General features: G+C 51.6%; 1 protein-coding gene across 5 annotated transcripts in view; it reads left to right on the forward strand.

Moving 5' to 3' along the window:
• The window catches only part of NOL4L (nucleolar protein 4 like), a 126633-nt gene that overhangs the window by 56695 nt on the left and 42405 nt on the right, over positions 1-27533 (forward strand). For 4 of the 5 annotated variants that reach the window (XR_006740365.1, XM_045574887.1, XM_036418768.2 and 1 more), the window contains exons 3-4: positions 952-1063; positions 9459-9568. Coding sequence is in view for 3 of the 5 variants with exons in the window: in XM_045574887.1 (XP_045430843.1) it covers positions 952-1063; positions 9459-9568 (222 nt within the window). In the remaining 2 variants the exon portion in view is untranslated. Of the gene's footprint in view, positions 1-951; positions 1064-9458; positions 9569-27533 lie in introns of those variants that run through there. The other variant, XM_045574891.1, reaches the window with a different exon arrangement.

Below are 27533 nucleotides of genomic sequence, written 5' to 3' on the forward strand. Positions count from 1 at the left end.
ATGCTGCCCCTTAGTGGAGAAGAGTGGGAGGGCCTGGGCTCTGGGAAATGGGCAAAAACCAGCAACTGGGCAGCTATGGGCCTCAGCCAAGAAACCTGGGCCTCAGAAACCCTTCTGGGCCCCTCAGGCGGCCAAACCAGGGCCAGTAGGTTTCCCAAAACCCAGAGCAAGAAGAGAGGGGCGGACCAAGGAGCCCACTTTCCCCATTCCCCCACCCAGCTTCTTTCTTGTGTTCTCTCCCATGCGTCCCTCCACCCCCCACCCTCCTTCTCTTCTCCACAGCTGGGGGAGGCCCTCTGGAGGCAGGTATGGGGTGGTGTGACCTGAAACATGGGCATTGCATTGCCTCTAAAGAGCTGTGTGGCCTTAGGACAATAGGTTCGCCTCTCTGGGCCTCATGACCTAACTTGGAACATGGGGGCACTAAGAGTCTGTCCTGTTTGAAAAATCTGATCCCTCGGCATTAGCCTTTCACAGCTCTCCCTAAAAAGGTTCTGAATCCGTGAGTTGTTGCAGCAAATAGCTTGTAGAACCTTGGGTTCTGGTCACAGGCCTGGAGCCTGTAGATTTATTAATGGGTCTCAGTTTATCCATCTCCAGGAGGGGAAATAGTTTCATTCTACCCTAGAGCGATGTTCATGAGCTCATTTTTCAGTAAGGGTAGTGAAATGTTCTGAGAGGAATATTTCTAGAATATAGGTTAAAGACTAAATAATGTTTAAATGCTTTGCTTTTTTCATTTTATTCAAATTTGAAAAACAAAGTTTCTGCAGAAGTACTGACTCATTTCCATGGCTGAGAATCGAGGACACCTGCCCCTTGCTCCTCAAATCCCTGCCCTTCCTGGCAAGGGCCGAGTGCCTGCCACCAAGTGCAAGCACATCCCTTGCTGACCGGTGACTAAGCAGCTCCCCTCGGGTCCATATAACAACGAGCCTCCTCTCTCCCCAGATTGCAGAGACATACGCCTTCCTTCCACGAGAGGCTGTGACCCGGTTCCTGATGAGCTGCACTGAGTGTCAGAAGAGGATGCACTTTAATTCCAACGGCCTGGAGCCCAAAGGTAGGGGAGGAGGTGGCGTGCTGGAGGCTGGCCAGCGGGAGGCTGTGCAGGGAGAGGCTCTCCCCAGAAGGGCCGGCACAGACAGCAGTTGTCACAATTCCCAGAGGCTGCTGTGGGTCCATGGGGCTGCCCAGAGAGCCTTATTTTATATTTGTTTGTTTGTTTTGTTAACCCTCACCCAAGGGTATTTTCCCATTGGTTTTTAGAGAGAGTGCGGGGCGGGGAGGAGACAGAGAGAAAGAAACACTGATGTGAGAGAGACACATCAATTGGTTGCCTCCCGGATAGAGCCTGCCACTGAGGTGCATGCCCTTGACCAGAATTGAACCCAGGGCCCTTCAGTCCATGGGATGATGCTCTATCCACTGAGCCAAACTGGATAGGGCTGTTGTTGTTTTTAAAGGCAAGTTTCACTGAAAAACAAATAGTACATCCCTACTGCCCTTCTTGGCCCAGGCCCCAGTTCTCCCACGAGGCTCCGCTCGCCTGCCCCGTTCGCTAAGCTCTGTGATTCTTGCCGCCCGGGTCTCACCCTCAGCAGTGCCCCGTGGGTTTGGGCTTGTGAGCTCTGGGAGGACAGGAGCACAGCCCTGCCCTGTAGCCACCTAACTGCCAGGAGCAGACCCACCCTAAGTGTTTGTCTCTCCTTGTGTACAAATCAGAAATCAAGGGGGATTGGTTAGGATTTAAAACGCCCAAAGCACTTGTGACCAGCCAATGTTGGGCCCTTAGACCGACATCCATGGTCTCCAGCTCTGCCCACACAGTGAGATGTAGCAAAGACCCCCAGGTTAGTCCCCCACACAGGCCTAATGCGAACATCCCAGAGGCCCCCAGGGAGTCTCAGGCCCATCTGTCCACAGGGGGCGCAGGCCCAGTGAGATGGGCCAGTACATTTGACGGATGTGGCATAACTTGCCTTGAGATACAGGGCCCACGTGTGGCAGTTATCAGGGCTTCTGGGCTGCTCCTGGGTGTCAGGCCTGCAAAGGTTGCCGCAGCCCATGGCTGTTTTGCCTGGGGAAGGGAACAGACTCAGAATGCGGGGTGAGCAGTTTACTCAGGTGCCACCCTACAAGCCTGGAAAGGGAAAACCAACAACGAAGCCCAAACAGGTGACCACAGAGGGCCCGGAGCGCCAGAGTCGAGTAGGGTTTCCCTCATTTTGGTTGTCCCTAAGGCATGAACATCGGGGACAATTTCTGACACCAGCCAGCTCTTCGGGTGCAGAGGCGTTCCTGCCCAGAGGGGAGGGGGTTGGCAGACCACAGCTGCTGCAGCCAGTACGTCAGACAGCTCCCAAAGCTGGAGGGACAGGAACAAATCTAGCTAATCCCTCATAAACGCCGGGCTCCTGGTTTAAGAGCAGCGCCTCCGGGCCACACTGGATGGGTTAAATAAAAGCTCAGCTCTGCAGCTCAGCAGAGGTGTGTCCTGGACAGGTGACTTCGTCTCTCTGAGTCTCAGCTCCTCGGGTGTAAAATGGGGTTAATCATGGCAGTCGCCTCGGGAGCTGATGAGGATGAGGGTCCATTTCAGTGCCTGGCGCAGGCAGGCCCGGGAGGGGTGGCCTGTGGCTGCTGCCGTGACTGTGATAACCCTGGTGCTGGAGTGAGGCCCTGCCCCACGTGGCCTGGCCCGGCCGACTGGCTGTCACCCCTGGGCCCAGGCAGCCCTTGGTGCCTAGAGATGGTACTAGAAGGGCTTTCCCTGCTGCACTCCCCACCCCTCCCGGGCCTGCGTCCCAGGGGTGCCCACCCATCCACCTGTCCTCTCCTGTTCTGGCCTAATTGTTTCCATAGCAACTGGAGTAGGCAGACACAGAATCTGTTCGCCTGGGGGAACAGAGGCAAGGCCAAGAGGGGCCTTTTGTGGGCTGCTCCGGTATCTGCAGGCTCCATCTCTGCTGCCCCCTCGCTCTCTGCTGGGGCGGAGAACAGCCTCACCTCCCCCAGTCCTCAGAGAAGGCCGTTCCACGCCTCATCTGTGGGCTTCCGCATGGCTGGGAGGGCGATGCTAGCACAGCAGCAGCCTGTTTTTTTCATAGCTGCCATCACCGTGCCTCCACCCCAGGGGAGGAGGAAGGGGAGGAGGGAGGGAGGGAGCACACAGCCCGGAAGGAGCCGCCTAGAATATAAACCAGCTCTGTGGGCTCCGGCTGGAGCCTCTCTTTCCAGGGGCTTGCTCCAGGCAGGATCGAGGGCAGACAGAGTGGGGCTGTGCCTGCCTCATCCTTGCTTGTCCTTGGATGGAACGCCGCTCCTTTGTCCCCGGGAGCCGAGCTCTCCAGGCAGGGAGAACGGCAGACACAGGAGGCAGGGTTCGGGCGCCCATGGAGGGGCGTGAGCTCGGCCTTGCCTCCGTTCCCCCAGGCGAGCAGGTCTGTACCTGACTACTCAGTTGCTGTGGAAGCAGTTAGGACGGAACGGGAGGGCACAGGTGGGTGAGGGGGCAGGGTGAGGAGTGCAGCAGGGAACTCTGCTTCCTGCTGGGGGCCCCTCGGCAGGGTAGAGGGCCTCTCTGAACCTCGCCCGCTCAGCACAGCTCCCAGGAGCCTCTGAGGCATCTGTCCCGGTTCACAGCTGAGGGAAGGAGGCACGGAGGGGTGTCATGGTGAAATCACTTGTCCAAGGTCCCCTGAAGGCAAGATGATTTATCTTCTCATCAGCACTCCCCTCTTGGGCTATTGTAAGGACTCCGCGGAATTAAACAACCGTGATCTGTAGGGCGCCTGGTACAGTGGGAGCATCAGCCTGTACCCCGTGTTGTTACACATGGAACCCAGACACAAGACTGCCAGCGTCCAGGTGGTCCCCCAGGGAGACACCCAATCAGTCACCCCACCCGGGTGGGCACCCTGGGCCCACAGCCTGGACGCTGGGCAAAGGGAAGGAAGGGGTTTTGTTTCTGGCAGCGGCCAGAGGAGAGTCTTAGGCTCTGAAAAGCTTCCCTGTCTGCTTAACAGCCAGAGGCATTAGCCGCCTGGACCACCCTGACCAGCTGGCACGTTCTTCTTTCTCCTGCCCCGGCTGAGAGCCTGGGATCCTATCTCTGCCCGCCATGCTGGCCTCTCTGGATGCAGTCATACCCCTTTCACAGGCGCCCCTGCCAGGCCAGCCCTGCCTCCTCCCTCTCCCACCCGCCCACAGGGAAATCAGAGCCTGCATCTGGCCACAGAGGCCAGCCCTGTGTTCCTGTCCCAGGAAGGTGGGGCCGGAGGGGCACAGGGAACAGGATGGAGAGTGCTTGAGGGGCTGCTGGGAGAATGCCTCGCATCCTGGCCGAGTGTTAAAAAGAAAGAAAGGAAGCAGCGCAGCCTTCCCTGCTCAGCAGTTTGTCCCCGGCCAAGCATGGGGGCCTGGACAGTCCCAGGTCCTCCCCCAGCACCAGAAGCACAAACAAAGGAGGCTGCTGAGGATCAGGAAGTCCGAGGATGGGAAATTCCAGGGCCGCCCGACTCCACGCTCTTCTCCTACCAGCTCCTGAGCAAGTCCAGGTGGAGAGGAGACAGAAAATGAAAACCGGTCTCTGGGGGCACGTTTCTGTTTCCCCTGACGTGACAAAATATTGTTTGTGTGGCTGAGACGCGGAGTTAGCAGTGGGCAGTGCCAGGTACCTACAGGAAGGCTCCTTCCTCCGTGACAGCGTCTCCACGCAGAAGAAGGCTGCTCTGCGACCGGGCCAGACTCCTCCGTGTGGCTCCCAACGCCGCGGGTCTGGCTCCCCCGGGTGCCCCGCTCCCAGCCCGGTCTGCGCCTGCGCAGAGGCTCCGGGCCGGCCTGCCCTCCCCGGCTCTCATCCTCACGTGCTGGGGGGCATGGGAGATTGCCCAGCCTCTCCACGTGCTGTTGACTCTCCTGTAAAAGGGGGCATTAATGCCGGTGCCCACCACAGGGAGCTCTTGGGAGCATCCAGCAGAAGAGCCTGTGTGGAGCCCCCGGCGAGTGCTCATGGCTGTGAGCTGAGTGAACACAAGTCCCGTTCAGACCCTCTCTCCACAGAGCCGCCATGAGTTCCTTCTCCTCTGAGCTCGGATGGACTGGCCAGCAGTCCCACCCTAGACCCATGACAGGCTGGCTCGTCTCAGGGCTCCTGTATGCCATGTCCTTCAACACCCACCCGGCCTGGAACAGCTCTTGCCACCAGCTCCCAGAACCACTCCTTACGCGAAGCTCATGAGAACTTCAGGAGAAATCTGCACTGATTAATGGATGCCATTGAGGCCCGGCTGTGGAGGTCAGCGCTCAGCTCGGCCTGTGTGGCTTGGCCTCGCTAAAACCTCTGCATCGCTGGTTATTTTCAAGGCCTGTAACACTCGGCCTTGCGCGTGGGCTGGTTTCAGTTTTCCTTGGCAAGGAGGTGTTGAAACGTTCCTTTGGGTGGTTCCTCTGCCTCTCTCACCAGCAGCCTGCCGGATTATTTCGGCTCCGTGACCCTTGCTAGCTCCTAACTCACCGGTGGGGTCGGATTATTCGCGGTGGCTGGAGCACGGCCACTGTGTGTGTCAATCACAGCAGGGGCCTGTCCCGTCTCAGCAGAGCCCCGGAAGCCGCTTGTCCTCCTTCATGTGTCCGTCTCAGCTCATCCCCCATCCTGGCATTTATCTCACCTGTGAGCGCCTGACCCCTCCACAGAGCTCCCCTGGCCCCGGCTCCTTATCTCCCTCCCACTGAGCTGGTCCTCGCTGTGGGGGCATTTGTCACCTCCAGAGCCACGGGGCTCCCCACTGTTCTGTGCTGTGGCTGAGCTCTGACCTCCCACAGCCGGCTCCCTGGCGCACTCCCTCACCTGGAATGTCCCCTGCCCGCCAAGGTCCCGCCTCCCCCACAGAGCTCTCCCTTCTGGAACTGCAGACGTGAGCATTTCCCTGCATACTGACCTCTGATGGGTGTGTGTGTGTGTGTGTGTGTGTGTGCTTCCGGATGTCCCAGCTTTTCCAGCCAAGGGCTCCTGCCTCTCCTTTGTGAGCCCTCCAGGCTCAGCTCTGGGCAGCAGAAGCAGTTTCTGGTCTGTGGACACGCCGGGAGGGAGCAGGCCAAGGAAGACCCCGTCTTCAGCCTTCCATAGTGCCATCCCAGCTATTGCTTTTTTTGTTCTAACCAAGCTGTGTCTGACTTCATTAAAGAGACCTTCTCATGAGCAGCTGTGGCATCTCAGGATGGCCAAACACTGAATCTCCGTGACACGGGGTGCGGCCTGCACTTGCGGCCCTGGCCAGGGACCCTTCTCACACCCCATATTGTCCAACAGCTCTTTACCAGAAACCCCGTCTTTGAGGAAACGAAATGGAAATGGCAGAATTCTTCCTCCTAAGACCCATGATCTGACAACGGGAGCCACGGCTCTTTTGAGTGACACCATCTCAGTGTCGTCGCTGGACTGTCTGCCCCACATACTGTATCCCTCCCTCCCCCCGTCACATTTGGGGGGCCAGGCCGTCTGGGTTGACGGTGGGACAGCAAGGAGAAGAGGCTGTGAGGACCCTGGAACAACGCCAGTCCCCCACAGCACCGGTCTGTGTCAAAGGGTCCTGTGCATCCGTGTCAGAGAGCCCTTCCGCCACCAAACCAAGAAGAATTCTATGGGAAAAAGTTCGATCCGTTCAAATTTCTGAGACATTCTATGTTAGTGACATTTACCTCTTCCTCGAAAACAAAAATCCTCATCAAAGAACACAAAAGCGGACCCTAGCCGGTTCTGCTCAATGAGTAGAGCATTGGCCTGCAGACCAAAGGGTCCCGGGTTCAATTCCGGTCAAGGGCACACATCTTGGCTTGCAGGCTCCTCCCTGGCCAGGGCCCTGGTCAGGAATGTCCATGTTCTTCTTTCACATCGACGTTTCTCTCTGTCTTTTCCTCTCTCTTCCACTCTCTCCAAAAGATCAAATGGAAAAATATGCTCAGGTGAGGATTAAAAAAAACAAAACAAAACAAAACAAAAACACACACACACACAAAAATTATGTGTGTGACAACATAGCTTTAAAAAGCTAAACAAAGCTCTTCATTTTTGTAAAATTTGGTAAGAAATGTGATTTAGGCTGTGTGGTCACACGGCCTCAAAATAGACCCTAGTCTCCAGCCCCCGCTGGCACGGACCCCGTTTTCTGCCGGCCTTTCTGTCCTGGCCAGTGAGGAGCCTCCCTCTCCCCTTCATGTCCCTCCCCCTTGTTCGCAGGGGCCTTCCTTTCCATGTTCCGGTAAAATATAATGTAAAGCTAGCCATTTTAATAATTTTAAGTGTACAATTTAGTGGCATTAGTTCTTTTCAGGTGATTGAGCAACTATCACCACTATCTATTTCCAAAACCTTTTCATCACCCCAAACAAACTGTACCCATGAAGCAATAACTCCCCATCCCCACCCCCCTTCCTAGTAACCTCAATCCTACTTTCTCTGACTGTGTCTGCTCTAGATACTCCATCGAAGTGGAACCACACAGTCATTGTCCTTTTGTGTCGGCTTTTCACTCAGCGTAGTGTTTTCAAGCTTACACTGGCCTGGGCTCCGGCACTTAAGCAGCAGGTTTAGCAAATCACCGTGGACATCCTCTGCATTCTGCCACCTGGGCCCTGTCCCTTGCTTCCGCTTCACCCCATCTCTTGGTGGTGGCGATGGTGGAGTGCAGGCTTCGGCCAGTCCCAGTGTTGTTCATACACTCGAGTCCCAGGTCATGAACAGAATGGGCACCAGGGAGAACTCTGGCCTGGAGTTCTGGAGGCAGGAGCTGGAGGCCAGAGAACAGGTATCCCAAACTGTTGCCTCAGGGGGAGGGTAAAAGCAGGGTCACTAAATAAGATGGGTCCCAGCAGGTGGCTCCAGGCCTTCATGCTTGGTCATAGCAAAAACATCCTTAGAGGGACTCGGGCTGGGAGAAGTGATGGGCTCTCTTTTCATCTTGCTTCCTATCTTCCTTGACTTACTTTCATCTGCCCCTGGTGCCACCCACAGGGCTACCTAAGGTGCAGAACGGGGGCCGTGTCCATTGACTGGATTTCCCATGGCAGCAGCCTTTGAAGAAGGCAGCTCGGCCAGAGATTTTAGAGTTACCGAATATTCCTGCCCTTCAACCCATGAGTTCCATTTCTTGGAATTTGTTTTTAAAAGAAAATGATGAGAAATTTGGGACAATATGTTTCTTCCAACGTTGTTTATAATTGTCAACAATGGGAAACAACATAAATAGTCATTCATAAGGGAATCACTTAAATAAACTATGGTAAAATAGTACACAGCTATAAAAATTACATTTGTAAAGCAAAGCAAGATTTTTTTATTTTTCATTTTTGTTAATCCTCATCCAAGGATATTTTTCCATTGATTTTTAGGGAGAGTGAAAGAGAGAGGGAAAGACAGAGAGAATCATCGATGTGAGAGAAACACATCAATTGGTTGCCTCCTGCACACACCCCAACCAGGGGCTGGGCCGGGGAGGAGCCTGCAACCAAGGTATGTGCCCTCGACTGGAATCAAACCCGTTGGTCTGCAGGCTCTATCCACTGTGCCAAACCGGACAGGGCCAAAACAAGATTTTTGGTCGTGAAGGAAATGCCTATGACACAATGTTAAACACACACACACACAAAAAAAAAAAATTAAAGCAAACTATAATATTCTGTGTGCATTCTGATATCAAGGGCATGAAGAAGAGAAATCACGGGGAGGGGTGGCCTGTGGTGGAATAAACAGAAGCATATGCCAAGCTGCTTAATGCAATTATGGTTTTTTTTCCTTTTTTCTTCACATCTTTCCACACTTTGCAAATGCTCTACAAAAAAAGAACACACATTACTTTGATCTTTAGGACAACAAAGCAATAAATGGGAGGAACAATGTTCCATGTGATAAAGGAGGAACCAGAATTTTGGGGGTGGAGGCCCAGAGCTGTGAGCCATATGGTACCTGACGGGGCTGTGGGGGGTGCGGTGCGGGTAGGAGATGGGCGGGTGGCGGCAGCATGTGTGCACCACGAACGAGAGAGCAGCTTAGCTCGAGGTTGGAGACATCAATGCCTTCAGGGGCCTGGCCAATGTCATAACTGAGTGAAAGTGTGCAAAACACTAGGGAGCGGTGGGGACTGTGGCAAAACGGAGAGCTCCCCCCCCTGTAAAAGCAGTGGCTGCTGCACAGCTGCAGTGGTTGTTCCTCGAGTGGGGATACGGGCCCAGGGTGACCAGACCTTCCGTTTTTCAAAGCCAACCATCCCCGCGTTTTAAAATGTGAACTCTCCTATTAAACACTGGCACCTCAGTCCACATCCGCGGGCCAGTCCCGGTGGAGGAGCTGCCGTCTGTGGCCTCGGGCCGTTCCCTCCTTCTCTGTGTGGGTGACAGGGTGAGCTGCCCCGTGGCCCGCCGCTCAGACTGAAAGGAGTTCCCTTTGTTCTTCCTGCCAGAAAACGAGCCTCCCTCTCCTCTGGTCTCCGGGATCATTGACTACAACATGCCCCTCACCTCCACGTACCTGAAGCAGATGAAGTTGCGCGTGATGAATTCCCAGGAGCAGGTAAGCCTTCCGTCCGTCCGCCCGTCCATCGTCCGTCCGTCTCCCCTCACCCCACCCGGAAGCGTCCTGACTTGCCTGGATGTGGCCGATCCTTCCCAAGATGTGGGGCCACAGCCTGTGTAAACACACTGGAAATCAAAGAGGCCCTTATCTGGTTATCTGGGCCGAGAGGGGAGGGGAGGAATGTGTTCCTAGTTAAAGGGTCTGCCCTGCGGGGTCTTGAGTGAAACCCAGGGAGCTCACGCTTCACAAAACTCTCCCCAAGGGCAGGCAGGGAGGGGAGGCGGTGAGCTGCAGACCTTGGCTCTGGGGTGGTTCTGTCTCTGCTCTGCCCTTTGTCTGCGACTCCTTTCCCCAGGGAGACGAAGGAGGAGGGGCCCTGCCTGCCAGCCTGTGGCCTCTGTCACTCTTGGGGCCCAGACAGGCCAGGAGGATGGGCCCTGGCTGGTGGCCCGAGTAAGATAAGGCCCCTGGCTGTCCAAGGCTCCCCAGCTGTGGATTGCCAAGGGCTGTCAGGCACCGTGGAAACAGGCTATTAAAAGAAAACCACTCTTGCCTCCCTCCCCACACAGTGCACCTTCTAGCCCTTTGCAAAGCAAGTAGCCTGTCTTTCAAAGTGGATGGGGGGAGGGGGTAAGTGTATGCCACCTCCTCCCTCCCATCGCTGCCTAAAACCAGGGTCTCTCACCTCCAGCTTCAAGGGTTCTCATCTGTTGTGACCTCTGAGCTCACTCCGTCTTTGTGGCCTGACCAGGGGAATGGGTTCTTTCATGGAAAGTCTGACTTCTAGCCCTGGTGCATGCTGCCTCACTTGCTGCTGGTCTCCTTGACAACCTGAGCATGTGCTGTCACGGGAGCCAAGGGGGCCGGCGGGGGGGGGGGGGGGGATAGCTCCACGGTGATGTAGCAGGATGCGTCCCGGTAACACGGGACGAGGATTTGAGCTGGTTGGCTTGAATACCAGGTCTGCACTCCCCTAAGGAGGAGGGATGGCGTGCCGCCACGATCAGCCCCTAAAGATTGAATGAAGTACGCTTCGCTCTGGGGGGTAGAGCTGTTTGTGTCTCTGTGTCTGCAGCGTTTTCTTTCCTGAGAGTGTCTGTTCTGTGACGGTTGCATCCCTAAGAAATGTCAGGCAATCAAAGATAACGTCCATGGGGAAAGTGGTACTGGGGTGTCATACTCACAGAAACAGCTGTGCGTGGCGCCAGCACCGGCCTGTGGTCTCCGTCACTCTGCGGCCACCGCCAGGACCAGTCATCGTCAGCACGGCCCACCCGTGATCCCTCGTTAACGGATCCTGTTGTATTTCATTTGGTTACACAGAGTCTTACCATCTGGGGGGGATTAAGACTGTTGGCTAGATATATTAGCCAGGATTTGGGCCTTCAATAAGTATTTATAGAGCCCATCTCTGTTGCTAGTTCTTCTGATGTAGGGGGAGGCGGACGCTAATGATAAAATCACACACAGTACCCAGCTCATAGCAGGCAGCCATAAGCAGTGGGGGGAGAGATTAGTCAGCCATCATGGTGCAGCTGTAACAAGTGTCCTGCAGTGGGGCCCAGGGCGCGCTGAGTGCTTAGTGTGTGTGTAGGGAGGGAGGGGCAGGGTCTGGGAAGGTTTGCCTCAGAAAGTGACATTTGAGCTGAGATCAAGACCTGAGGGAGCAGAGCTCTAGGCCTCGGCTTGTGCAAGGACCCTGTGGCTCCTGGAACGATAGCACAATGAGAACGTGAGGGCTGCCGTGGCTGGTGTAGAAACTGTGAGGACTTTTACTGCTCAGCAAAGGAGAAAGCACAGTGCTGGGCACTTGGTGGAGATCTGCGAGTGAACCGAAGCTCCCGAAGTGAGATGGACAAGCTGTCCCACTGAGGTCTGGCTACTCCCGAAGGAAGGGAGGGCTGTGGGAAGGCATGTGTCCCAGGGTGCCCTGAGGATCCAGCTGGGCTGAGGCTGAGGCTGAGGCTGCGGTGGCCTCTGCTTACAGTGGCGCTGACGGTGTCTTCCTGGCCTGCATTCTTAGCTTCCCAGATGAGCCCCTCTGGAAGCAGTCAGCTCCCCTGTGTGCTGCCCGAGATCAAAGGGGCAGACCCTCCCCGCACACCTGGCGGAGAAGCAGCATCCCGCCTCGTGCCCAGGGCCTTTCATCTGTCAGCCTCCAGCCCTCCACGCACAGCAATGAGCTCTCAAGGCCTCAGCCTCTCTGGCAGCACCGTCATCCCTCTCTTACAGCCAGGCACATGGCAAAACAAAAAATCCCATTGCTCACCAGGTTATTTATCTGTGGCAGCAAGGAAGGGCCACAGCCCCAGAAGGCTTTGAGTTTTTAGCTTGTAAAAATACATGTATGTGAACTGATAGCTTCTTTCCTACAGCAGAGTCAGAACAGGGCTCCCCTGGGGGGGGGGGTGGATGGCCCCCTGTTCAAACGCAGCCAGGGGGCTGGCTCTGCTCTGTCAAAGCTCACTTCTCAAGACCAGCCTCCAAAAGCAGTTTCATTCCTTGCCCATCACTCTGAGCAGGACATGCAGAGACACCTGGAGAGTTTGCAAATCAGTCACACAAGCTACATGGAAAATAAACCAAATCTAAGCCAGGGTGGATGATGTTTTATTAATGCTGAACAAAGCTCTACATCTGAAAACGCTGGTGAAAAAACAATCCCAATAATTCATCTTTCCCCTTCCAAGAGACAAACAGTGAGGCAGACGAGGACAGGTGGCGGGGTTAACTTGTGAAATGGACAGAATCACATTGCTGGTCGTCCGGTCGATGAATGTGCTGGGCGATGGGTTCTTCTCCACGAAGAGTTCGATAAAGTGAGAATCCAGTGCGGTAATATCCACACACAGGAAAATATTCTTCTTGAGTTCTGATTCAACGTGGCAGAAATTTATGGTCCGCTCAGTATGCAAGGCACGCAGGCGTCAGCCTCCCCCCTCGCAGGGCTTCCGCCCTAAGACACGGGCCCAGGCGCTGCCACCCAAGTGGCCACGTTGAGCTGGAAATAAGAGAGTGTAGCCTGAGAAAAATCTCTCTCTCTCTCTCTCTCTCTCTCTTTCATTTTTGTTCTTACTGAGGAAACTCTCCTAAAGATATAAAACTGAAGTTCACAGTCAGTTGTACTGATGAGGAGTGCATTTCTTACAGGGGGCAGGATGCGAAGGGCTCTGTGAATGTAGACCTATTGTGCGCACTCTCTGATAAGAGCAGGGTCCAGGGAGGGAGGCAGGCAGCACTCACAGGGCAGGGCCACCAGCACGCGCCATCCCAGCAGCTGGTCTTTCGGAGCCCTTCCTCATGCTGCCACTGGTTTTGTTTTCTATCTCATTTGGGTTTCTTTCACACTCTCAAAAAAATTAATTACACAAGTAATACGCGGCCTTAGGAGAAAAATCAGAAGCCAACCAGCAGAAAGCACGGTGATAAAAATCACTATCATCCCACACTCAGATCACTGGATACCTTGGTATCCACCCTTCAGGACTGTTGAACAGAAAGGGGATCGTCCGCTATGCACCATTTTTACAATCTGCTTTGTTTCTCTGGTGCTAATTTTTCATATTATTTGAAGTCTCTTTGCCCTTCGCGCCTTGATGTTTCCACTTGTCAAATAAGCTGGTTATATAATTTTGCTGTCATTCACTTCTTCACCCATATCCACCCATCTATCCATCCATCCATCCATTGTGCACCTGAGCCAGGTGCCAAGGAGACAGTGGTGAATAGAGCCATGTCTGCCCTGCCTGCTCTCACAGTTCAATGCGAGAGACAAGGAGAAACAAATAAAGCTTAGAGCCCTCACGGGTTTGGCTCAGTGGATAGAGCGTCAGCCTGCGGACTCAAGGGTCCCAGGTTCAATTCTGGTCAAGGGCATGTACCTTGGTTGTGGGCACATCCCCAGTAGGGGGTATGCAGGAAGCAGCTGATCGATGTTTCTCTCTCATTGATGTTTCTAACTCTCTCTCCCTTCCTCTCTGTAAAAAAAATCAATAAAATATATTTTAAAAGAAAGAACGAAAGCTTGGAGGAGGAACAGAAAAGCTTAGAGGAGGAACAGACCAGAAACAAGGGAGCAAGCAGGGTGGGTGCTGTTTCAGGCAGGTGGACATTAGTGGGCACCTGTTCTGTGTACAGTACTTACACACTTTGCCCTTCAGCCTCACAATTCTTCAGGATCATGCTATTATCCTCATCTTACGGACGCCTTAGCTGAGGCTCCAAAAGGGTCAGCACTTGCTCAAGGTCACACAACCACTGATGTGAGCTCAGATCTTTCCCGTCCCTGAACCTGTGCACCTGCCTGGGCCCCAAGCCCTGCTCCTCTCTCCACCTCCTGGGCGAGGATGCTCTTTAGGATGGGTATTGCCCATGGTGCTGGCGGAGGGAGGAAGTCCTTGGCAGAGATGCTAGCAGGAAGGTTTTGTTTGCCCTGGGAACGGGGACCACCTTGAATATATTATACGAGGCCTAAGGAAATACCGAAGAGGAATTGGCCAGGGGCCAGGGCTGGGGTGGGGTGGTCTTCCGTACCTTGTGAAGGCTCCGTTATCTGCAGAGGCACTCCTGTAATGTGATAGCCACATTATGGATGACTTTATTCTGATTGTTCCTGAGATCCCAGTGTTTGAACCCGCTGTAGAAATCAGACCTAGATCCGGAAGGAGAGAGACAAATCATCTGTGCCTTCCCGGACACACGCTTTCATTTTATAGAAGTGGAGGCTGAGACCCAGAGGTTCAGGGACTTTCCCAGGGCACCCCCCACCCCACCCCAGGCGCGCATGCGCGCTCTCTCTCTCTCTCTCTCTCTCTCTCTCTCTCTCTCTCTCTGTCCCAGAGTGGGAGGGCTGTCAGCCCTTCCTCCGCCTCCCCTCTCCCCCCTGTTCTCGGAGCAGCGCTAATGTCCCGCTAATGGTTTTAATGGTCCTCCCAGCCGCGTGTGAAGTGGTGCAACGGCTCCATTGTTTAAGCCCCGTGATGGAGGCGCTTACTTGCTTCCATTAACCTCTGCCTCCCTCCTCCTCCTTAGGCTCCTGTCCCAGAGTTTGCCTTGGTCCTGGAGGGTCGGGGAGGAGGGGCAGGGCTCCTCCTTCCCTTGACACTTTCCCAGGGCACCCAGAGGGTCAGTCACCTCTGTCCGGGGTCTTGGGATTGCCAAAATATTGGCCCTCCTGCTTTTTCCGGGAGCAGTGTAGAGCATTACTGTTCTCAGCCAGGATTCCCACCCACCCACCTAAACCAGAGACCTGGCGTCAGGCTGACAGGACCTTTTCCACCAGCTACCAGCTGTGTGACTTTGGGCAAACTGCTTCACCTCTCTGTGTCTCCCCCCCCCCCCCCCCCCCCCCCGCCCCTCTGTTATTTGAGAGTAATATAAACACACCTACCCCTTAGAGTTATTTTAAGAGTTAAATGACACAAAGCAAGCTCAGTGTTGAGTACTGTGCCAGGCATGGAGGAAGTTTCAATGACCTCTATTACTATTGACAGTAATACTATTATGCAACCTTTGTTTAATAGACACGGTGAATGACCTCAAATAAGAAACTAGGGCCGTAAAGAGGAATAAGACAGTGTGGTTGTTCTCAACCAGCTCTTCTTAGTAGCGAGGACGAGGCAGCAGCCATGAACTGTAACCAGGGCAGAAAACAGAAACAGGAAGGTTGCTAGGGACTGCCAGGTGGCTGGGGGACATGCTCTTACTACATGTGAGATTTGAACTGTCAGAGGGGCCAGGTGAGGGAAGCTGAGAGGTGACGGCTCTGGAGGACATGGGCTGGGAAGGCCAAAGCCAGTTGGTGAAAGAAGAAGGAAGAGGAAGAAGAAAGAGGAGGAGGAGAAGGAGGAGACAGAGCATGGGCCTTGCTTGGAAAAGAGGCCATGAAACAGTCTTTCCTTCGTCAGCACTGGGGAGCCAGGCAAGGATTTGGGTGGGAAAGGAGCACAATTGGGCAGAACCTCTGAGTCTCCCGTCTCTCTGAGTGGAGAAGGAATCAAGTCCACTCTGAATAGTTCTCCATGTTTACTTTCCTTTTTAATTGTGGTAAAATAAATGCATCATAAAATTAGCCATTTTAACCATTTAAATGCACAGTCCAGTAGCACTAAGCACATTTGCCATGTTGTGCAACCACTACTACTATTTATTTCCAAAATTTTTTCATCACCCCCAACGGCAACTCCAAAACCGTGAAGCAATGATGTTTCATTCTCCCCTTTCCTAGCCTGTGGTAATCCCTGTTTTACTTTCTATCTCTATAAATTTGACTTTCTATCACATGTGTCAAACACAAGGCCCACGGGCCAAATCCGTCCCGCCAGGCCTTGCAATGTGGCCCGCACCGCGCTGTCATCAATGCACTCCGCTGCGTTTCCATCACAACGACAGTTTATGACTGTTCAATAAACCATTTGGCCCGCGATTTAGGCTGGATTTTAGATTTTGGCCCCTTCTCTGATTGAGTTCGACACCCCTATTCTAGGTCCTGCATATAAGTGGAATCATATATTTGTCTTCCTGTGTCTGGCTTATTTCACTTAATGTTTCCAAGGTTTATCAGTGTTACAGCACATGACAGAACCACATTCTTTTCACGATTGAATAATATTCCATTGTGTGGGGAGATCACATTGTGTTTGTCCACTCATGCATTGACAGGCGGCTGGTGGTTTCTGTTTTTTGGCTAACCACGTTCACCTTTTTATCAGTCTCTTGTGGACCACGTTGTGGGACAGGGAGAGTAAAGCAGGGTTCTGTTCCTTCTCCCTCTGAATCCTTGCCCCTTCTTGTGGCTTTCTTTTCTCCTGAACACTTTCAGCCTCCCTGTTGCTCAGAAGAGCCCCAAGAAAATGGGCAGGCCCAAGGAGAAACGCAGTCAGCGGTTTGCAGCGAAAGCCTGTCCCTTACCAAAACTGTGCCTGCCTCCCAGGACTCTGCCTGTGGAGCCACCTCACCAGGTGCTGGCTCTGACACCAGGTTTAGAGCTCGATGGCAACGATGACTGTCTCTCTCCCCTTCCTCAGGCCGCCCTGCAGCTCAGGCAGGGTATGAACTCAGGGAAGAAATAGCGGAATGGGAATAGTCATGTCCCTGCTTTGGCTCAGTGTGTGTAAAGCTTTCATGGTCTCTTAAGAAAGCAGAGGTTCTGATGCCTTTCTTTAAAATTAAAGTCATCTCCATGAAACAAAAATAGAATGTAGGACTTCTAAATCACTGAAGAAAATAAAAGGAACAAAGAAAAATTGACCAGCCCAACAAGAGTAAATAAATGGGAAAATAAAAGAAGAAACCACCAAAAGAGACAGTGAATTTAAAACATAAGTAAGCATTGCCCAGTGGTTGAGCATCGACCTATGAATCAGGAGGTCACAGGTTTGGTTCCCGGTCGGGGCACATCCTGGTTGTGATGGATGCCCATGTGGGGTGTGCAGAAGGCAGCCGATCAATGATTCTCTCTCATCATTGATGTTTCTATCTGTCTCTCCCTCTCCCTTCCTCTCTGAAATCAATATACTTTTAAAAACCCGCAAAAACATAGCTAAGCTAGCAGAAACAAGACCAAACGGTGATAAGTTACAATAAATGTCAATGGGTTAAAATTTCATTACAGAGTGAAAACACTCAAACGTTTTATGTATATTTTCAATGGCAAAATTTATTTGGTATCTATAAAAACATTTATTTTTTGTTCATTTTCACCTGAAGATATTTTTTCCATTGATTTTTTTTTTTTTTTTTTGAGAGCGTAGAAAGGAGGGTGGGAGGGGGAGAGAGAGGAGAGACACAGAGAGAAACATCAATGTGAGACACATCAATTGGTTGCCTCCTGCACGCACCCAACCAGGGCTGGGGATTGAACCTGCAACTCAGGTACGTGCCCTTGACTGGAAATCGAATCCGTGACCCTTTGGTTTAAAGGCCGGTACTGTAACCACTGAGCTGTGCCTGCCAGGGTAAAAGACATTTTTATGGTGTTTTTGTTGTTGTTGTTAATCCTCACCTGAGGATATTTTTTCCCATTGATTTTTTTTTTTTTTTTTTTAGAGACAGTGGAAGTGACAGGGATGCGAGAGAGACACATCAATAAGTTGCCTCACAGACTGTGGCCCTTAAAAGAGCCCTCAACTCAGGTGCATGCCCTTGACCGGGAGTCAGACCCTCAGTCCCTCGGTGTGGGGCCAATGCTCCACCACTGAGCCACACTGGCCAGGACAGAATGCTCTCTTAATGACACAAAAAGGAAGATGAAAACAAAAGAAAGAGAGGACAGCACCATTAATGTCAAATGAGTAAATATTCAAGGCAAAAAGGGATTAAATAGGGCAAGGAGAGAGAGTTTATTTTGGTCAAAGACATCATTCCCAGTAAGATTCCAGAGCCTCTTGACCTTGGAGTTCTGCCACTTGGGGACGTTGAGGCTGTGGTCCTGTTGAACATAAAGATGCCTTAGGCTTCACCATGGTTTTCACTGGGAAAATCATCATTGCTCGCGAGTTCTAAACCTTCCACAGCCCTCAGCATCTTCCCCAGCCCTGGTCTCTTCACCGTTGGTAATCTTTGCTACTGTCTTGCTGCAGTCTCTTCTCTAGACCAGTGTCTTCAAACGTTGAGCATCTGGGTCTGCTCTCTAGAAATGTGCCTGTGTGGACCTTGTGGAATTTGTGAGAATGTGGGCTCTGCTGTCTTAGACACCTTGTCCCTCCAGTTCGTCCTCTTCCCGCCGAGGTATGAGGTATGCTGGGACCACTCTCTGCATTCCCAGCCTTCTTCCTGATTCCTGGCCTCTGACATCCGCTGCTGTCCTGCTTCTTTTGCTCCATCCAGCTCTCGCCTCCCTCTTCTTCAACACCCTCTACAGGCCTCTGGGGTCAGCTGGTTACTTGTTATGTAGCTGAGCCTGGGGGCCCAGCTTACTTCCATAAGAGCCCAAGAAAGACTCTGACCGGTTTGGCTCAGTGGATAGAGCGCTGGCCTGCGGACTCAAAGGTCCCAGGTTCGATTCCGGTCAAGGACATGTACCTTGGTTGTGGCACATTCCCAGCGGAGGGTGTGCAGGAGGCAGCTGATCAATGTTTCTCATCAATGTGTCTAACTCTCTATCCCCCTCCCTTCCTCTCTGAAAAAAAAAAAAAAAAAAAAAAAAAAAAAAAAAAAAAAAAAAAAAAAAAAAAAGACCCCAAGAAAGGCCTGAAATGCCACCGGCCCCATTTTCAAGATCTGAGACGCTATAGCCCAAATCCTTTTCTGTTCACTAAATTCCTGGCCCTGCGGAAGGTTTGTGCTGTGGCAAGAAAAACAAAAAGCAACCAGAACACTGCCCTTAACCAAGGCTGCTTGGATTTCTCCAGACAAAGAATCATCCTTGGAGCATCTTTGTTGTGAGAAGCTTTGGGAGTGGAATAGCTGCTTTCTCAGAGGAGCCTTATGCCCCTCCCCACAACCTCAGAAACAGCTCCTCGATAGTCCTTTGTCTCTCTCTCGTTTTTTTTTTTTTTTTTTTTACTTCTTTGTATTCATTTTTATTGTTGTCAATGGAATACCTATTTTAAAAATCATATAAAAAACAGCAGACCCTGCCCTGGACTTCGCACTTCAATTCTACTCTCCGTTGACAGCTTCTTTTCCTTACCTTTTGGTCATCTCTTCTGGTGTTTTACCTCCTGTTTCTAAATAACATGCTCATACTGCTGCTAGTTCTTGATTTTTCAATTTGGTTTGTTTTGGTTGTTTAATTTCCTGCTGTGGGAGATCAGAATTTACACTCTTATATCCTCTCGTAAAAACATATAGTAGTATTATTTCTCCTTCCTCTATGCCTCAATATATCTGTACCTCTCTATCTAGATAGATCCTATCGTCATCATTGTTTTAAAATTTATTGATTTTAGAGAAGAGGGAAGAGGGAGAAAAGAGAGAGAGAGAGAGAGAGAGAGAGAGAGAGAGAGAGAGAGAGAGATTGACTTGTTGTTCCACTCGTTAATGCATTCATTGGTTGGCTCTTGTATGTGCCCTGACTGGGGATCGAACCCACAATGTTGGTGTATCCCGACAACGCTCTAACCCAGTGGTCGGCAAACCACGGCTCATGAGCCACACGCGGCTCTTTGGCCCCTTGAGTGTTCTAATGCCCCTTCTTCAAAACAGACTCGCCCAGGCCGAAAACCGACTTCTGTGCACTTCCGTGCCACAAACTTTCAATCGCACTGTGTATGTTCGCTGCGCGTGCGTGGCATTTTGTGGAAGAGCCACACTCAAGGGACCAAAGAGCCACATGTGGCTCGTGAGCTGCAGTTTGCCGACCGCTGCTCAAACCAATTGAGCTACCCACCTAGGGCATTTCATTATTTATATTATTGTGACTGTGTATATATTTTTCATAGCTGAGCCAATTAGCATACTGTGATTACATTTCCTTTCTTTTGATTCCCTGGAGTTAGCCATGGTCTCTTTTTCTCAACCATATTCCTCTAAGGTTGAGTGTGTTGTCTTCTTTTTAATGTTCTCAAATTGATCAATTTTTTTTACTTGATGTCTTTTACATTTGAGTCTTAAAAGGGCTAACTCTACTCCACCTCCATCCATTGTTTTTAATAACTAATGTTTTCTTTTAGTATTTAGTGTTGTTTTTTTCTTAATAGACTGGGGAGGTTTATTTTAGAACAGTTTTAGATTTACAGAAAAATTAAGATAGTACAGAATTCTCATATTACCCATCCTCCCACAGTTTCCCTCATTGTTAACGTCTTACATTAATATGATACACTTGTTACAACCAATGAGCCAATGATGTTACATTATTGTTAACTGAAGCCCGTCGTTTATTTATATTTCCCTAGTTTTTACCTAGTGTCCTTTTTCTGTTCCAGTGCTACCTGGGATATAGCTTTACAGTTAGTTGTCATTTCCCCTTAGGCTCCTGTTGACTGTGATAAATTTCTCAGGCTTTGTTGGTGATGACTTTGACAGTTTTGAAGAGTACTGGTCAGGCGTTTTATAGAATTTTGGGATTTGTCTGATGTTATTCATAATATTCAAAACTGGGGTCACAGGTTACCACAGACACCGTGTCACTCGTACCATTTCATGTAAAGGGTACATACTGTCCGCATGCTTCATGGCTCTGGGTGATGGTCACACGTGGCTGCGATAATGTTTGTCAGATTTCTTCACTGCAAAGTTACTCTTTCCCCTTCGCCATATGTAGACTTTGGAAGGAAATCACAGCTGCAGCCCGCAACTAAGGTGTAGGGGGTTATGCTTTCTTTCCTAAGGACAAAGTACCCACCTACATTATTTGGAATTAGTGTACATGGGAGATTTTTCTCTCCTTCCTCATTTATAAATCCATTCAGTCATTTATTTATATGGTTCTTTATTTGCCGTTTTGGCTTATAATTCGATACTAGTTTATTCATTTTATTGCTTAAATGATTTCAGCTTTGGCCATTGGGAGCTCTTTCAGTTGGCTCCTGTGGTATTTTGACAATACCCTATTGCTTCTTGGGAGTGGTTTTTCTTTCTTTTTCAATAGGACTTCATCTTATTTTGGTTTGCTTTAATGTTTCTTTACTTTCTGGCACTGCAATATGCCCCCTTCTCTTATATATTTCCTGCCCCAAACCTAGAATCGGTCCTCTCTCCAAGGGTCTCTGATTCCTCCCATTGCAGAGTCATGTTAAAATCCAAGGTCCGGGTGCTGGGTAAGCTTAGCGCTACTGGGTGTCCTTTCTTTTACAGCCTCCCAGCTGACAGCAACAAATAGACGTTTTTATTCTTCACATTTGATCTTTGATCCATTTGGACCTCATTCTGTTCTATTCTGAGATGCAGATACTGCTTTACCCTGTTATGTCAGCATCGTTTATTAGAGAATCCGCTTCCTTCCCACTGGTTTGAGATGCCACCTTTACATTTTACTACGTTTTCGTATGAAATAGCATCTACTTCTGTTCAGTCCTCAGTCGCTGTGTCTCTTCATATACCAGCTGCACACAGTCTTCAGTATTAAGACTAGATTTCAGTAGAAACGGTTTCCCTTTGGTGTCCTTTTTTAAAGTTTTCCTGGCTTGGAAGAAGTAAAAAAAAAAAAAAAAAAAAAAAAAAAAAAAAGAGAGAGTTTTTTTAGGAGAAAATTGTTTAATGCCTAAAATTTTTTGCATCTCCTTCTTGATGGAGGAAAAATACTGCAGAGACACTGTAGATCTTACCATAAAAAATAAGGTACTTTTACTGCAGGCTTTCTGTTCACGCAAAAAAACACACACAAAAAAAACAGGGGGGGTGGGGGGAAGGAGCCAGTGTTGGAATCTGGGGGCCATAAATATTGGCAGCCCCCTGCTCCCATCCTCCAAAAGATGGTGTCAAGAAAAATGGGGGATTTCTAAACTTGAGAGGGAATGTTTTCTTGGAAACCTCTATTTTGAAAAGACAAGAGGGGAGTGTAAAGCCCATTGTCAAACATCTTTATGAGGCATTAATTTAGTGATTGATTATATTTTTGAGAACCTTCAGGTGCTTTCTGGAAACTTGCTGCAGCTTCAGAACACCCAAAGAAAATGAGCGTGGCCAGGGCAGCCTGGGCCTGGAGGGGTCTGTGTCTCTTCCTTTTTCCTGCTTCCCTGTGGCCGTGGGGGGGAAGCAGAAAACAACTGACATCCTGGCTCAAAGCCGGTTGCGGGATGGAGTTAGAGACCTCAAACCTGAACAGCTCATTGTCTCCGGTGGCATCTGAAGGCTCATCCCCTTCCAGCCTGCCGACACCCGCCCCCCTACATGCAAGGTTGCCGATGTGGCCTTTCAACTTCATTATCCAGGAAAAAATGCACGCAGTGCCCATAATTCACTGGTGCAGCAGGAGCGCTGCCTGGTGCCATGAGCAAAATCCAGCACGCAGGGCTGGCCTTGGCATGCTTTATTTGCGTCGAGGGAAAAGCCAGGAGCAAGGTCAGGAGCTGCTACCTGGGCCTCCATGAATGGGAGGCAGCAGCTCTCCTCAGATCGCTGTCAACACCCCTGCGAGGCACCCCGGGCAGCTGACTCCCTGCTCTGTCCCTTAGGATAAGAGGCATCTCCCTGGTCTGAGCAGGAAGGGGTGGCCTGAAACATCCAGCTGGTACTGAACCTATCGCTGACCTGGTGACCCCCCCAACTCTGGGCCTGGCCTGAGACCCAGAGGGGCCTTAGTGTTTTGTGGCTAAATCCTGCTTTTGTTGTTGTTTTTGTTTTTGTTTTTTTAATATATTTTATTGATTTTTTACAGGGAGGAAGGGATAGGGATAGAGAGCTAGAAACATCGATGAGAGAGAAACATCGACCAGCTGCCTCTTGCACACCTCCCACCAGGGATGTGCCCGCAACCAATGTACATGCCCTTGCCTGGAATCGAACCTGGGACCTTTCAGTCCACAGACCAACGCTCTATCACTGAGCCAAACCGGCTCTGGCTGTTGTTGTTTTTAATAACTAATTTCTTAATTCCAGTTTTCAGAATGTCTCCTTCATCTAGAGTAGGGGTGTCGAACTCAATCAGAGAAGGGGCCAAAATCTAAAATCCAGCCTAAATCGCGGGCCGAATGGTTTACTGAACAGTCATAAACTGTCATTGTGATGGAAACGCAGCGGAGTGCAGTGATGACAGCGCGGTGCGGGCCACATTGCAAGGCCTGGCGGGACGGATTTGGCCCGCGGGCCTTGTGTTTGACACATGTGATCTAGAGCAAGTGGGATGTTTAGGACAGGGTGCTTTTTCCAGCCCTCCCTGATTTTTGTCACAGTTTTTGAGGAGGAGACTCTTGGTGGCTTTGTTGAGACTTCAGGCTCTGAAATACCAGCTGCTTGGCTCTGGCGGCTGAGCGTTTCTAACAGTTGTGGCTTTTGACCAGGTTCTTGACCCAGCCTCACGCCTGTCAGTCTGCCGGTTCCTTCTCTGTGGGGCCCCAACAGTCCCCAGCCCCCAGCAAGGAGCTGCTGCAGGAGACCTGCCCCCCCCCCCCCCCCCCAGGGCGGGTGAGCTGGGGCTTTGTAACCAGACCTGGAGGATGCAGGAGGGTTCAGACACTTCGCAGCTGATGTCTGGAGATCAATTAGAGATAATGGCTTTGGCTGGACTGAAGAAGCACCGCCAAGATTTTCCTGGTTATGATTGTGTTTACCGCATTAACAGGCCTTAGGACTTTCTTTCTTTCTTTTTCCTTTCTTCTTTCTTCCTCCTCCTCCTCCTCCTTCTCCTCTTCCTCCTCCTCCTCCTTCTTCTTCTTTTTTTTTTTGACTGGGACAGCGTGATGCTGTACTGTGAATGTGTGCTGGCTGCACTGTTTTTGCTCAGAGTGACCAGTTGCAGATCCCCCATCTCCGCTCAGGAGAAGACAGAGGCTCATGGCTTCCTCTCACAGCCCACCAGGCCCTTGTCCTTCCCGTGACCCAGTGTTTGTACAGTTTACAAAATGTTTTCTTCCTTTATTCGGTCAAAAATCATTTCGGTTCCTACGATGTCCTGGGCACTGTTCTAAGCACGGAGGATTCAGAAGTGAATGAGTCAGGTACGAGAGCCTACTCTCGGGGAGCTTACAGGCTATAGAGATGATAAACCAGACAATCAGAAAAAAATACACACCAGTGAGGCATTTGGGGCAGAGAATTAAAACAGGGGCAGGTGATAGACTGTACCTCTGGGTGAGACGGCCTCTCTGAAGAGGAGGTATTGAGCCCAAACCTGAATGATGAGTGGCAGGCCCTGTGGCCAAGGAGAAAGGGCTTTCCAAGTGGAAGAGGCAGTGAGGGCAAAGGCCCTGGGGCAGGACCACGGGGCTACGAGCAGGGAGGGAGGCAGGGAGAGGCATGCTTGGGATAGTTTGAGCGATCTACAGAGGACAGTGCTCGCAGGGGCTGCCCGCCGGTGCAGTTAGCTACGCGCACTGAAGCCTCACGGTGTATCTCCCTCTGACAAAAAAACGCAGGTGCTTGACTGAGGGTGATCCCTAGTGCAGACGAGCACCCGAGAGGGAGAGAAGTGGTTCTGGTTCTAGGTGTGGCCCTGCCCCTGACCAGCTGCCCCGCTTTCGTTTCTCCATGCTGCAGCTTCCTGTTAGTGGAACAGCAGGTTTGGGCCAGGCTCCGGTGGTTTACAAAGTTTGCTTCTTGACAGAAGAACCCCTTTCTTCAAGGAAACTCCTCAGTGGAGGAACTCCAGGGTATGCAGGGTCAGCAGCAGCGGGCATGTCACTGGCAAAGCCGGGGAAGGGACCAGATCTCCCCCCCTGTCCCTCCCATCCTCAGGCAGCCGCTCTCCACCTTGCCTGCGGCCTGGTAGCATGGCCCGGCTGCTCTGAGCTTTGGACTGGGGGACAGAGACAGCCAGGGAGAGAGACTCAGCCCGGCACAGCCACACGCCTGGGCACTCCTCCCTCTCTTGCAGTTTTTGCTTTGGCAGAAATGAGTAATAGACCCCATGCCTTGCTAGGCCCAGGGTCATTTTAAGCCTTGCATGTTTGGAGTGGCTTCAAATGCCTCAAGAAGAAGGAAAAAAGGCTTGAAACAGAAGGTACTGTTTAACTGGAACGCTGCTGTAGCTCAGGAAGCGCCCGGGCACACCTGTGCACTAGCCTTGACACCTCTCCCTCCCGCAGAGTCCATAGGTAACGGGAGTGAGTGCTTGTCTTCCCAACAACCACAGCACACGCAGCAGTGCCCGGACACAGCCCTCCCCGGCTCTTTGAGAAGTCGGCACCGAGAGGAAAGGCCCCTGGCGTGGGGGAGTGGGGGCCCTTGCTACCCGGTTCATCCACAGACAGAGCACCGTGACTCAGTCAGGGGTGCTCCTGACTAACAAGTGTAGAAGTCTAGCTGACTGTATAGCAAAACATGAAGTTTTTTACCCCTGACACGAGAATGGAGGAGCCACTGGCGGTACTAATGTTGGCAATGTTGAGTTGGTGTCCCTGTGATATTGTTGGCCTTTCCTGGTGCTTACAAGTTGGCTGCTGTTTCTCCACATTCAAGGTGAGGGGGAATGAGAAGGGGTGGTATAAGCTTAGTCCAGCAAAGCAAAAGCTTTCCCAGAAAATTGCCGATATACTTTTGTTGACATCTCATCGGCCAGAACAGTACAAGGGAGGCTGGGAAAGAAAGAACTGCATTTCCCTTTCTAAGCATACATCATAAAGCGCTGCGGCTTTTCCTGTTTTTGGGTTTTCAATAAATGGAATCATACCATTTAAAAAAGAAGAAGAAGAAGAAGAATTGCATTTCCCTAGTGTCTCTGCAGTTAAGAAAGGAAAGGGAGAAATGCTGCGTTTGGGCACCAGGGAAGTTAGCTCACAGTATCTGCTGTGGGCTAGGCACCCTGAGCGGAGCTGGGACAGTGCCTTTTGGTGCTACATTGCCAAGGCAGCACAGTACACACAACAGGTGCCCAGACAGCAGGGGAACAGAATAGTCAGGGAAGGAAACAGAGAGGAAGTGAGAGGGAAGGAGGAGAGAGAAGAGGCAGGCCCGGAGGAGAGTGAAACAGTTGTGGAGGGGCTTCTGTGTCCGCTCCCTCACAGGGCACATGGGGAAGCAGGGGGCTCGGCTTCAGAGAGAGTAAGTAACTTGTCCAAAGTCGTAGTTAATGCTGCCACTTCCCAAGGAAGGGGAGGAAGAAGAGAAAGGAAAAGGAGGGTGGTGAGGGCAGGGGACAGGCCACGGCCCAGTGGAACCAGCACCACCAGCTTCATGGGGCAGGCCCAGGTCAGCTGATCTCACCACCACAGTCCCTGCTCCTGGGCCAGTCCCCAGCACATAGTAGGGGCCCAATACATGTCTGTTGACTAATGTCTATAATTACTTATTTTCCATATTATCATCATCATGAATGATGACTAAGTTGTAAGCAGGTGCTCTGTGCTGGGCATTAATCCAGCTCACTGCAGGCATTACTGCATTTATGCCTCAGGGCGGCCATCAGACACAAGTCCCTGTTGTTGTCCCCCATCTTAGAGATGAGGAAACCAAGGCTGGGAGCAGTTACTGTCACCTACCTGCCTGAGGTCACACTGAGGAGAGGCCTGAATGCAAACAAAACACATCCCCGTTGCCTGCTCCCCTACTCTGCTCCCCGACCCTAGATGCTGACCAGCAATCACGTGACTCCAGCTCCCAGAAAGGTCTCTGAGCAGCAGCTCTGGCCCAGAACCCTTGGCTGTTACCTACCCACCCACACACCACTTGTGGGTTCTGTCATGGCGGGATTTCAGCGGAAAGGGAAGCGATGCCTGCCTCTCTCTCTTGGTAGCTGCTCCCATTTCCCAGCAAGCCTTCCTGGGAGCAGCAGATTAAGTTAGTACAGCCTGCAGAGGGGCTCTCTCCTGTCCCCCAGTCACCTGCCGAGGAGCCAGCTAGAGTTTCACCCAGCGGCCTGGAACTCTCCAGCCCAGCCTCCTCCGCGGTTGCCTGGAGAAGCCTTGGTCCAGCCAGAGGCTGAATGCCCAGCCCACTCCCAGGGACCAGCCCGAGGGAAACCACTGGCTGCACCATGGGCCCAGTCGTGCTCTGGTGGCTTCCTCTTTCTGCTCTGCTGGAGGTCAGTGAGGTGCAGCGTCACCGTATAGACAGATCAGCAGGGCCTACCACATGCTCTGGAGACCAACACCCCTTGTTCCATACATACACACACACACACACACACACACACACACACACACACACTAGCGGCCCATTGCATGAAGATTCGTGCAAGAATAGGCCTTCCTTTCCCCTGCCTGCCAGCACTGGTTTTCCTCTGGCACCCAGTACCCAGGCCTTGGCTCTGGCCGCTGCCTTCTGCCTTCCCTTGGGCTGGATTTTTCACTCTGTCCAGAGTCTTCAGTGTTTGTTCTGGCTGGAGCGCTGCTTCTGTAGCTCCTTCTTCCCTCATCCTTCCCCTCATAGCAAGCAACCTGCCCTGCCCAGTTGCTTGTGCCTGTGCATGCAAATTAACTCACTA

Source organism: Pipistrellus kuhlii, unplaced genomic scaffold (assembly GCF_014108245.1).
Source record: "Pipistrellus kuhlii isolate mPipKuh1 unplaced genomic scaffold, mPipKuh1.p scaffold_m20_p_6, whole genome shotgun sequence".
In the NCBI taxonomy this organism is placed as follows: domain Eukaryota; kingdom Metazoa; phylum Chordata; class Mammalia; order Chiroptera; family Vespertilionidae; genus Pipistrellus; species Pipistrellus kuhlii.